We start from the raw sequence: 12,614 nt of genomic DNA on the forward strand, positions 1-12,614 counted from the left end.
ACTAAGTCAATTAATTAAGATACTTTAAAGCCTTTCTATGATTTTGAAACTAAACTAACACCAAGCTATTCTTTATATATATTTTTTATTTTGTAGACAAAATTAATTAGGCTAACAACAAGGTAAACATGATAAAACTTTTTATTAACTCGATTTTAAATATCCAAAATCAACATACAAATCCCATCTTAAAATTAATTTTAATTTAATTAGATTCTTATATGTTACCATAAATTTGTTGCCAATTAATTTAATCAAGGTGTACCATTTCACCAAGAAACTCAATCCCGTTTCAAAACCATATTTAGCAAATTGATAATAATTTATTGTATTCCCGCCATTCGAAACTATTTTCATCACCAACAAGAGCATTAAGAGTTCTGTTTCGTGGGTCTTAACCCTTTTCCCTCCATCGAAATATTTTTCAGCTTTGAGTGATTTTTTCAACGTTTGTTTTTCCTTTTTTTTCTGGTTGTACGAGACGCCTGCAGCTTTTGAACTCGACGCGTTTTTCTTATGGCTCTTAATAGACAGTCGTGAGTTTTTGAAGTGGGTCTCCGTTCCATCGCCCAGTATTTTGGGTTCTGTTTTGTGTTTCTCGGTTTTTTTGTTGTTTATTTTTTCACTTTTCAGTTTCCCAGTTGCTGAGTTATGATGGCGAACGTGCCTTTGAGCTTCTGTTTTTGTTTTTGTGTGTGTGTTTGGTGCTTGGCTTAATATTTTTAAAGGGGGCATCTTAAAGATTTCACATGAATAACTAAAATCTATAAATTTTTGATTTCACTTTGCCAAAAAATGAGAGAGCAAAACAAGAGCGCACTAACTAAAAAATATTATTTGGCCAGGGCAAAATGCCAATAAGTTACAGGCAGCCGAAAAACTTGAGTTTTTGGCTTCGATGAGAGAAGGGGAAATAGGGAAAGGGGAAGTGTTTGCAACAGAAGAAGGTGCCACAACAACAACAAATATAACAACGGGGGAAAGCTGAAAAATTGGGAAAAGTCAAGCTCTGTGGAAAAGGGGGAGAAAAATGAAGGGTAGAAAATTTCATAAAAAACTTCAATGAAAAGTTTATTTTTTGTTCGCTTTTTTGTAGTTGTAAAAGTTTCCCAAAAAAATTCTTATTTAAACTCCGCTTAAATTGCAATAAAGTCGAGTTGAAGAGAGTTTGATGTACAGTCCGTTTCATTATTTTAAAGTTAGTAGATATGATGGCTCAATACTACATTTTTGCCAAAATGTCAAATAAAATTCTAAGCCCATTTAGCTAAAAATTACTGTCAAAAAATGTATGCAAATGTATAACAATATGTTATGAATAAAAATAATATACTGGTATCAATTAAAAGGACCCATAAAGTATAGAAAATATAGTTGATAATTAAGACAATTGTGGCAATTGGCGATTGGAAACAATTATCCATTTAACTGTCAATTATTTCCTTCACACCACAATGACAAATTTAATTGCTGTCATATTGGTTTTCCTATTGAATAAAAATGTTGTCAACGTGGTTGGTTACCACATGTCACTTGTTGTTGACAACTATCCTTACAGCACTGAGACGCACTGTTGTCTGAAGCTGTAGAGTTCTATATTAAAACAAAAGTCCCTGAACAACAAGTAAAAAATAAAAGTAGAAAAATTCCAAAGCAACAATAGAGGTAAAAAATAAAGTTGGTATATTGAAAAATGCAAGGAGAAAAAAGAGTTTTTTTTTGGAATAGAAAAAACCTGACAAACTGAATTTGATGCACACCAACAATAACATCTAAAGTTACAACAACAAATAAAGTAAAGTTCTTAACAAGGAATCAACAATATAAATAGCAACAACAAAACATGGGTGCACAGAGAAATAATTCATCTAGAGCTTGTACATTTTATTGCAATATATCCTTTAAAATTGTATTACATAAATTTCAGTCTTATTTTCGGTTGAAAACTAGTTAAGAATATTTTACCAGATATAACATTTTTATAAATATTATATAGTTTTAATTTTATTCTGTGAGACTACATAAAAAGTATTGAAACACAATAAATCCTTTTGAAATTATTGACCAATCTTTTCTCTGTGCACTGCTATGGGAAACTTGGGAATTGACTTACGAAAATCTATTTGTTCTGCGCTGGCATCCAATTGTCCATGCTCCACTTCCGTTTCCGCTGTGGTCCAATCGCCGCTTCCGTCGCCACCGCCGCCCAAATTGACCTCCAAGCTCGATCCCGTTTTCGGCGAGTGTAGGAATGCTTCGCGAATCCGTTTTTGTCCCATCAAACGGCTGAGGACGCGAACTCGGCTGTTTCGTCTCTCCACCATGGCCCCGCCCACTCGGCACTCGGAACCGCCGCCGCCTACCCCCATCCGCAATGCACTGGCGCCACCTGGCGGTGACTTTTCATCGGTGCTCGCCGACCGATTTTGCGAATTTCCCATGTTTTTGCTGCAGTTGTTGTGGTTGTGCTGCAAAAGAAGTTTACAAAAATCAATTAAAAAACTTTTCAATCAGTCGCATTGTTTGCTTCGGATTTTCAACAATTTATACACTTTTACTCCATAAAACGTGGGTTTCGTGAATGTATTCGCCAAAATATATTTCTTTAAAATTCTTTATTACGATTACGATTTAGTCAACGTGTTGTTGGCTTATATAATGTTAAATAAAGGGAATTTAAAGTTTAAATTCAGGGGAATGCCATGGAATCGGTAAAAATAATTATTTATAATCTAAAAAAGCCTAGGAAATAAGTTACATTTTAATTAAAATATATTTATAAAATTGTATGTAATCACTTTGACGATAACAATATATTTAATTGATTATATACTTATTTTTAAAAAACACTTTTAATTAAAAATGGCTATTTTAGCGCATTTGAAACTCGTTTAACCAATCAACTAATTTTGCTTCTACTTTTTTCTGTCGAAAGGTACAAACTTTTGTGTGCAGAAATGTTTCAAAAATATGAAATGAATTAGTTGCATAGGTAGCTGAAGGGGTCTACGATGGTTGACAAAAGTTGCTACTTTACTTTGTTTGATTTCTAAAGGCAAGTTCATTTTGGTGGGAGCGGTTCTGTTGCTGTGTGTCAATAGTCGAGAACCCGGGGCTATTGAAATTGCAGCTGCATCAGAATGAGAAATCGTTGTTCTTCCTTCGTTCCCTCATCTTACCCCCTCAACTGCAAATTGAACTTTTACTTTTAAGCTAGTTTGGGCGAGAAATTTTCCATCGGTAATGATCATTAAAGAGAGATTTTGGTTTAGTCGACAAAAGGACGGGGGATAGCCATTGTTAGACATCTGTCAGGTAGTCGGTTAAAGGAAAGTTGTATTGAAATCTATTTGCATTTCTGCAAAAGTTTTCGATTTCAAGGCTTGCGAAATTATTTTCAGCATTAAAAAATTGAATTCTATTTGTGGTAAATTTACTCAAATATTTTGGTTATGAAGGATGAATTGTTGAAGTTTTTTAAAAGTTTTCCATTAATATATGACAAAACTACATATAATAAATGGTACTACCTATTTTTAATTTGATGTTTGCTCCACCCATAACTACTTATCTTTATTTCTTAAACTTATTCCGTTTCCACCCGAGATTTTTTCTTATCTGAGCCCAAACACTTTTGTTGACTTTTGTTGGTTATCTTACAACCGATAAAATCACCTTGATATTGCGGGCTATCTATCAATCAAGTTCAATGACTTAATATTTCGCACTCCCATACAAATTTTCAACTTTTATTAATTACAGAGAGAGAAAAATGAATGGAATTTCAAGAGCGGAAGGGACAAAGTATTCTGGGAACTCACGGCTCTCTCATAAATCACAATAAAAACAAATTAGGAAATTTTTTATTGGTCGGAGCTGTAGAAGCCACCTTGTTTTTATTAGGCCTCGAAAAATGGTGGACTAATTGAAAGACTCGTCGGAGAAAGGGAGAGGTGTTCAAAATTAATTGGCGGCAATAAATTGCTTGCTGTTGTCCGCCCACGTGACTCATTTTCAGTTTCTTGTTCCTTATTGGTGGTCCTTTTCACTTTGGAATAATGAGGAGCGGGAGCATAAACACCCTTTAATGGATTTCTGTTATTAAAATATTGTCTATACTTTAAATACTTTTAAATAAAATTTAAAAACAAAATCATATTACTTAATAAAAAATTTTTTTTTTTTAAATTTGTTCATCAAAAACATTAATTTCTTAAATATTTATAAATAATTTATTAAATATTTGCTGTATAAATTGATATTTTTAAATATAAAAAGTGTTTAGGAGAGATTTTTTTACCTTCTCTTGAATGCTTGGTGTCCTTCACACAAATCAGTATTCAATTATGAAGAAAATAAAAACTTGAAGTGCGGAGAGGGGAGAGGGGATGAGTGGTTGAGGCAGTGAAAAGAGGCCTTTCCAAAAGAAAGCACGTGAAACACATTTTCTTAATTGTGTCAAAAGCGCAATTTTGTGCAATTTGTGTGAAATGAAAGCGAAAGTAAAGCACACAAGAATACATATATATATAAGTATGTATATAAACGTAAGCAAAAGCTTACGCATCTAAAACTCACACCCACTAGTTGAAAAGGGAGCGCACTCCCAGTGATTTTCCCTCTCTTTTTTCCGGTGCAATTTGTTGGACAAATCTGCTTTTCTTTTTTCTTTTCGGGCGCGGCAAACTTAAATTTCGCTCTTTCACTCTTTTTCTTTCTTTATTTCTATTTTGATTGTGTTGCGGGGGCTCCTCCACTGCTTTTTTTTGTGCTAATGTGTCAGGTTCGTGAGGTTTTCTATTTCCGCACTTTGGTTTCACTTGGAATTTCGCTGATTAGTTTTGGGATCTGGCAATATCCGTTTCCGCTTAGCATTTCTGCCTTTTCTTTGGCTCATGGCCAGCGCACAATAAACAATTATATTCACTATTTAATTGCAAGGAGCAGGAAAAGCTGAAAATGCAACTGCAGCCGTCAGATGAAGTGTCACAACAAATCGGCAGCCGAATAGAAAACCGAGTGCAAATCAGCTGACTCACGGTCCTAGGACAACAAAAATGCAGGAGAAACACGAAGCACCAGCGGGAAAAATCGATGGCACACTGACTGGAAGCTCCATCGAAAGCCGAGAACCTCTCTCCCCGAGAGAGAAAAGTCGGAGAACCCACGGCAATTGGGGGAGAAATCCGGAGAACTCGGCCTGATAACAGCTGAGCGCCAGCGTTATGAGTTTGTTTATTACTTTTCGGTTTTTGGCAAAGGTTGCGGATAATTCCGACTTTTAAATACCCTGCCCAGATTGTAAGTTAGATTTTAAAAATTTTAAGTTGTATAAATAATACCATTAGCATACAATTTGAAGTGAGAGCTTATAGAAGAACTCGTTACACATTTTTGATAAATATATTGCGTTCAAAAAATAATTATTAACATTGTATGGTTTTTTAGAATTAAGTAGAGTCTTAAAATTAGGGAAGTTAAAATTTATAGATTCAAAGTATGATAATGCCTTTGATAACCTAGGCTATAAATATTAATTATACAAATAATTATCAACATTATATGTTTTTTTTTTTGAATTAAGTAGAGCGTTAAAATTAGGGAAATTTAAATTGATAGATTCAAAGGTGGAAGCCTAGGCTATAAATAATTGGTGCTAACCAAAATCCAAAAGCCATACCTCTTCGTAGCTATATAGATTTAAGAGCAGCGTCAGTCACTCTCCATTAGAGATTGCGATTCCGATAGAGATACCCTTTAATTGTAGCTCACATCTCGGTCAGGCAAATCGAATCGGATGGCTCATTAGCATCGCCGGGAATTGGGGACTTCATTTCGGGGCCACGATATCGGGGCACTCGCCATGAGTCATTGTCCAGGCACAATCAACCGACACACACGGACGTACAACAGTGGAGCCCCACAAATACAAATGCGGCTGGTCCCCGGGCAATTGCAATTGTGATTTTATGAGCTTTTCCGGGCAAGCTTCTGTGAGGGGCTTTGAGCATCGATAGCCCGGCTTCTGTCGCTGCGGTTTATCCGTGGTCTACACAGAAAAAAAAAGCCTAGGATGTCCATTCATTCCATATCATCATCATTCTAATTTAATACTATTTGCATTACAGTTAGCATAATTCAATGAGTTTATTTTTACTTATTATTTATTACAAATATATTTCGTTAAGGCATTGCAGAATAACAATAACACATTTTTTTACATTTATTTTAGTAAGTATAAGTTAGAAGGGCATAGATAAACACAATTTTAAGAGAGTTCGTTCACATTTTTGGCAGTGTTGTAACGCTTATCAAGCCCACCTCTTATTTTTATATCGCCACTCTCTTTTCAACCTTTGGGCAGTGCGAATAAACGGACTTTGCATACATAAAAATACAATTCTATTTACTCATTTATAAAAGCGACAATAAAATGTTTAGCTCGGCTTGAATGAACGACTAAGGAGGGGAATTTAAACGAGGAGGAGTTCCCACTGCGCAAACGATGATGTAACATTTCGAATGGTACTTATTTTGTTGTTTGTTCGTAATGGTTTTGGTGTTGGTCAACTTTATTGCGATTTTCTTATGTTTGCACATGGATAAAAAATATATAAATAGGCTGTTATCGCTTGTAAAAGCGAATGGATAATGAGTAATTTCAAAGATGGCTGAGCAGATAATTAATAAAATATAACATTAAATATTTCTCCCTTTTAAACTTACATTTTATAATTAAGACATAAATAACTAAAACATTTTCAATTTTTCGGACAATTAGGTCTAAAACAAGGTTTAGGAATTTTAAATATGATTTGATTATCAGTGCATATTTGTACTTTAAAAAATGTAAACTTATTTGAAATGACAAATTACACAAAGTTAACATATTTAGAAAAATACTTTTTGATTTGCGGGTAAATTTAAAAATTAAGCAATAAATTTATAAAACTTTTTTTCCCCGAAACAATTAATTAATTGACGAAAATTCGGTGTTATTTTCTACAGAATAACATTATCAAATTCTAATAATTTATCATACCCATTTTTGGTTAGGGCTTAAGTCGTATTACTCTTTATCTTCGCATTTATTTTTTATGGTATTTCGTTTTCTTTCGTTCAGGCGTTAATTTTTTGCGGCTTTTCGCACATTTTTCTGTTTGTTTTTGTGGGTCATGAGCATGTGTGTGAATTAAGTTATTGTTGTTGCAAAAAAAGCTGCACAGAGAAAAATAAAAAATAATAATTTTTTGAATAATTTGGACCAGAGAATCAATATAATATTTGTAAGTGTAATATAAAATAACATATGTTTACAGTATCGCAATATAATTTTAAGACATGAACAAAAAAGGTAAACGAATTCCGGACTTGCAAATATTACTATGGAAAAACCGTATTAAGAGTTTAAGAGGGAGCGAGAAGGAGAGTGGACAGATATATATTCAGTATTGGATCTGTTTTTTTCTGTGTACTTTATATCGCAGTTGTTGGTGCTGCTGCTCAGCTGATAAGCCGTTTATTGCCGCCTGGCACTGATAAGAAACGGACTTACTGATGGACAAATGGAGAAATGGACGGAATTACAAATGGATAGATGGACAGCATGACAACTGGACAACTGGACATACGTTGCCGGGGTCACGTTCTCGCAATCGGATTAGATTTATGCATTTCGTAACTCATTAGCCGACTCAGATGCGATTTGCTACACTAACGAAGGCAGAAGCGCAACTGCGGCAAAGCCTTTTTAATTAGCTCATGAAAGATTTCCCAATTTAATTGGACTTAATGCATGCTGGGGAATGGGAAATGTGCCACGCAAAGTTCGCTCCTTGAAATGTTGCAACTTGAATCTGGGGTTTTGGGACTGTCTTGGATTTTAATTAATTTTACACGACATCTTCGGTGTGCGGAGGCCCTGGGAATGCATTTTGACACATTGTTTGACAAATTGCCAGACGCTGGGGACACACAGATCCACTAGCACACACACAGCCAACAAAAGATACACCCGAAGGATATGGAAAAAGTCGGCGGAGACAGGAGTTGCAGGTAACAGAATCATCAAAGCTAAACTTGAAGGCAACTTGTGTCGTTGACGCACAAGTTTAGTGCCAAAAGGCAAAGCCAAACCCGCCAGCAAACTGGTCCACAAAATCGAGATATATAGGGGCGCCACTTAAAGGGGTTCGGGGTTTATTAAAATATACTTTCCAATAATGTTTTAATTAATTATATATATTTATTTTGGTTTTTAAACATTTTTAATTGTTGTTTTTCTGTTGTAAAATATCCAAAGAAATGATTTAAATTCCTTATTATTTCTCCATTTTTTTTGTCAGGAAAACCAAATTTAGAAATATCCAATTAAATCGCAGAGTTAATATTTTATTGTACAAAGAGAGAGACAAAGAGCAATGTAAATTTTTTAAATTTTTGATTTATGTTGATTTAAAATGTTAAATAAAATTTCGGATGACATACAAAAAACAAAAATTTACGCTATATGCAAGTATCACGACTATCAAATACCTGTTTCTCTATAATCCCATTTCAAACCCATTATGCCCAAACAATATTTCGAACTAAACTGACGTTGCCTAATTCCGTTTCTCAAATATCTTAAATAATACCTCTAGAACGCCGATTTTTTTTTAGAAATTATATAAATTACAAAACAACATTTTTCAGCTTACTTTACTATGAAGAATATATATACTTTTTAACATGTACATTAAATAAAGCCGTTCCCAAATAAACCGAATGCTCAATTTATTGAATAGTTTATAATACCCCTTTCGTACGTCCCTGCAAGCTATACGCAGGTGCATTGGCCAAAACTATGTTGCTCAAACTGCGCTTTCTGGCAGTGCGCAAAATGTCGCCGCAACAGGGCGTATGAGCAACGTCTGAGCTAAGCACAAAATGCAACAATGGCGCTGGAAACGGCAACAACAATCATCATCTGCTGGCCGGCGCATCCAATACGCTCCAGGGGCACCTAAGACGCCCCCTTTCTGGATCCCCTTTCGCCCAGCTTAAATGCAATGACAAAGTCAGTTATGGTCAATAAAAAGCAATGCGACAACGAGAAAACGCCAGCGATTGGGATATGGCTGTGATGTCAGTACACTGACAAAATTGACATTTTAAATTTATTTGGAGCGATTATTTTTATTCTCCACGCTTAACTTTTTAGTTGGTTCGTTGAATGCTTTGGTTGAGCAGATAAAATGTAATTTAGTAGTTATTTTTATTATACTTGCAGTTTTATTTAAAACTAAATATTTTTTTGTTTTGTTCACTATTTTTAATAGGGTTAAGTACTCGAATTGTAATTTAAAATTAAAACAACTTATAAAATGTGTAGTTCTAAAAAATTTCCTCATAAAACTTAATTTCTTAAACAATTTTTGTTATTGTGTTTCAATGACGCTCAAGAGCACTGGCGGCATTTGCCCTAGAGATGATAGCGTGAAATTGCACGGAATTGACTAAAAGGGGGTCAAAAATGTGGGCGGCGGAGCCAAATGGCCGGCGGATTGAGAGCCTAATGAAAAGCGTGTTTTGCGTGCAGTCGGTATTAGCAGGAAAGATAAAGAGGAGGAAAATTGGAGCACGTCAGATTAATGCATTCGAAAACAGAATTACGACACGATTGCAGTCGTTGTTACGCGCGGCGTACTATTTCCCATGCGGAGATCGCAGAGGTGAAAAAAGACTATATAGAAACATACACCATAATTTGTTTAAAATCTAAAACTCTGACCACATAATATTTAAAATCACAAATATAAAAAAATAGATTAAGTTGTAGTACGAATGTAGTTAAGTTTAAACCAAATCGTTTTAAATTTTGCTGCTTCAAAATCAAAACCCACGCCCCCTTTAACAATCCTTGGGATTCTGGGGGCGTGGCCGCTGGCTGTCCAGCGATTCGTTTCTAATCGTTAAAGCAAACCTTGAATGCAAAACGAAACTGTATCCCTCAGCACTACAAAATTGACTTTCAAAAACTGAAATTGCATGTGCCCCGAAAAATCAGCAGAAATGCAACCGCAATTTGGCAGAGACCACTTTTGGGAACCTACGAAAATCAACGCAAAACTTTGACCAGGAAAAATATGTCCGTGCTGCGATGAAATGAAAATTATTTTAAATTATTGTCCTGCCACCCAATCCACCAGCCACCACAACCACATGTTAGCCCAAAAACGCCAGAGACAGGTTACCGAAATTCATCCTGGTTGGAGCCAAAAACAAATTTTGGACATTTTGTAGATACATGTTTGTCTAATTTTTATTTGCTTTGAGTTAATTTCAACTGTGAAAAAACAAACAATCGTAAAAAAGGTTTAAACATCGATCATTTTAAAAGAAATCTAATTATGTTAAATTATATGTAATCTGTTTGCATTTTTTTCCTTTGAAGATTAATAGCTTTATTATCCTATATGTTATTAACCTGTAAACACTTCTTACCATTCCCTTAAATCTAACATTTATTTTTCTAAGCTGAAATAATACATTTATTTACCTATAAATATTTCATGTATATTTTAAGCCTAATTTATGGGAAATTATTTTCTTAAATTTATTCCATTTTATATAATTTTAAAAATAAAATAGACTTCTAGCCATTTGTTCTGACTCGCCTGCAATGACACTTCACCGACAAAGGAAGGCACACACCCCTCCCCTACCCTACTCACACACACCCCTACACCCACACACACACACTCACTGGGGGGAAAAAGAGACAGACAGAACGGGAGCATTCACATTGGACACCGTTTGCAGTGCTGCAACTTTAATTGCTTTGGTGGTTTGTGCCAAATTAGATTCTGCGGTTTTGTCGCGTCGCCATTCCGGTAATCGAGGGTGTACTGTACAAGGGGGGAGGACGTGTTTGGGGTAGTTAGGAGGTTAGGAGGTAGAGATGGTGTCTTGGCCATGGCCTTTCCCCCAAACTCCATCGAACTGAAGCCAAAAGCTGACGCTGACGCCCATCAATTAAACTTGTCAATGAGAATGCGACGCAACAGCAGGAACAGCAGAAATAGCGACAAGTACCCGGGGAATAAGAACCAATGGCGGGGAAAGGGTTTACGGAGGGTTAAAGAAGGGAACTGAAAACCCTGAAAAGTTAACTACATTTCACCCTCTTCAATGGCATTCAAATTAGGTATCTGTATCTGTTCAAGACATGCATACATGTAATTAGTTTCCAGTTTTAAAAATTGAATCGAAACTAAGTAAAATCCTTTACTAGTTTGATTTATTTTTTGGTTCTCGTTTAATTAAATTGAGAAAAGTGTCAACACAAAACATTTGGGTGAAAATGTTATATATTCTAAAATAATGCTTAATGGCTTATATGTGTAGTTAAAATTCGTACAAATTCTGAGAGTAATAAAGCTATACCCACACATATTTTTGATTATATTCATTTTAATATAACTGAACCCTTCACAACAAGGTACAATTTCATTTTAGCCTATGAAAATGAACAATTTGCTATTTTGTGCTGGGAGATATTAAATTCACTATTTTTTGCACACATCAGTGTATTTTTTTAAACCTGACTCAATCATTAAGTAAAACCCTCAGGACAAAAATAAAAACAAGCTGAGTTCTCAATGCAATCAACAAGGTCCCAAGGATAAGTCGCATTTCATGCGCCGTGTAAATGTTATCCCAGATTTTGTTGGGTTTTTTGTATTTGAATATTCGAAAAAGAAATGCGGGCGTCTACCAAAATTTCCATTCCTCAAGAGCCGCGGGCCATTGACATGACTCTCTGGTCCTCGGATTTGTCCTGTTGGTTGGTCCTGTCGTTATGGACGCTGTCCTATCTACTATCTTACAATTGTACGCACCGAGAAATTGATTTATTTTTGCTTACGCCAAAACAGCAAAAAGTTTACCACAATTTCTGCTCTTCCTATTTTGCCCTTGGCCAAGTTTTTGTTGCCTTTTCGTGTCTTTTTTGTTGCACGGAAAAAAATAAATTTAAATATAATTAAATATAATTTTTAATTCAACACTTTTAATGGCTTGTTAACTCTTAATAGTTGAAATAAACATTTGATCAAAAAAAGTATAAAAAAATTAAATCTAAAATTTCAGTACATCACAAATTGTAGTCACGCAAGCGGTTCTTCCAAAAACATAAACTAATTAAGTGATTTCATAACTCTTAGCTTGATTGAAATAAACTGATAATCTGAACTGAATTATTTAAGAGTATTTTTCTCTTTGTGTAGCCCTTCGTTATCCTGTCTTTGTGAAGAGTCGGGGTAATCCTAATGCTCTCTAATTACATTGGCCAGCAAGTCAACACAGCCAAGGCCAAGTTTTCCCCTCTGTCTATTTGAGTTGGCCATGTTCGCTGTCTACTTTCCTAGCCCGCTTATCATTTTTTAGCCCTGGCTTAAAGACACTCCTAATTATTGGCCCTGTGGCCAACAATTCGGCCATTGAACTGGCTCTTCTGGATTTCTTGTGTTTTCGCCGTTGAGCCGTGTTTATGAGGGTGCGACGACACCTGGCGACATCAATTAGGGGGCCAGGTATGGGTTTTCCGGAATGCGAGGCAGGGGTTATCCGGA

The 12,614-nt window shown here is 35.2% G+C and overlaps 1 protein-coding gene across 3 annotated transcripts in view; it reads right to left on the reverse strand.

Annotated features, from left to right (window-relative positions):
- LOC108042295 (protein cappuccino) overlaps positions 1–12,614 on the reverse strand; it is a 36,587-nt gene that overhangs the window by 22,226 nt on the left and 1,747 nt on the right. For 2 of the 3 annotated variants that reach the window (XM_044460249.1, XM_017120503.2), the window contains exon 2: positions 2,114–2,468. In XM_044460249.1, the coding sequence (XP_044316184.1) occupies positions 2,114–2,468 (355 nt within the window). Of the gene's footprint in view, positions 1–2,113; positions 2,469–4,578; positions 5,085–12,614 lie in introns of those variants that run through there. The other variant, XM_017120501.2, reaches the window with a different exon arrangement.

This window comes from Drosophila rhopaloa, unplaced genomic scaffold, assembly GCF_018152115.1.
Source record: "Drosophila rhopaloa isolate 14029-0021.01 unplaced genomic scaffold, ASM1815211v1 contig_2, whole genome shotgun sequence".
Lineage (NCBI taxonomy): Eukaryota > Metazoa > Arthropoda > Insecta > Diptera > Drosophilidae > Drosophila > Drosophila rhopaloa.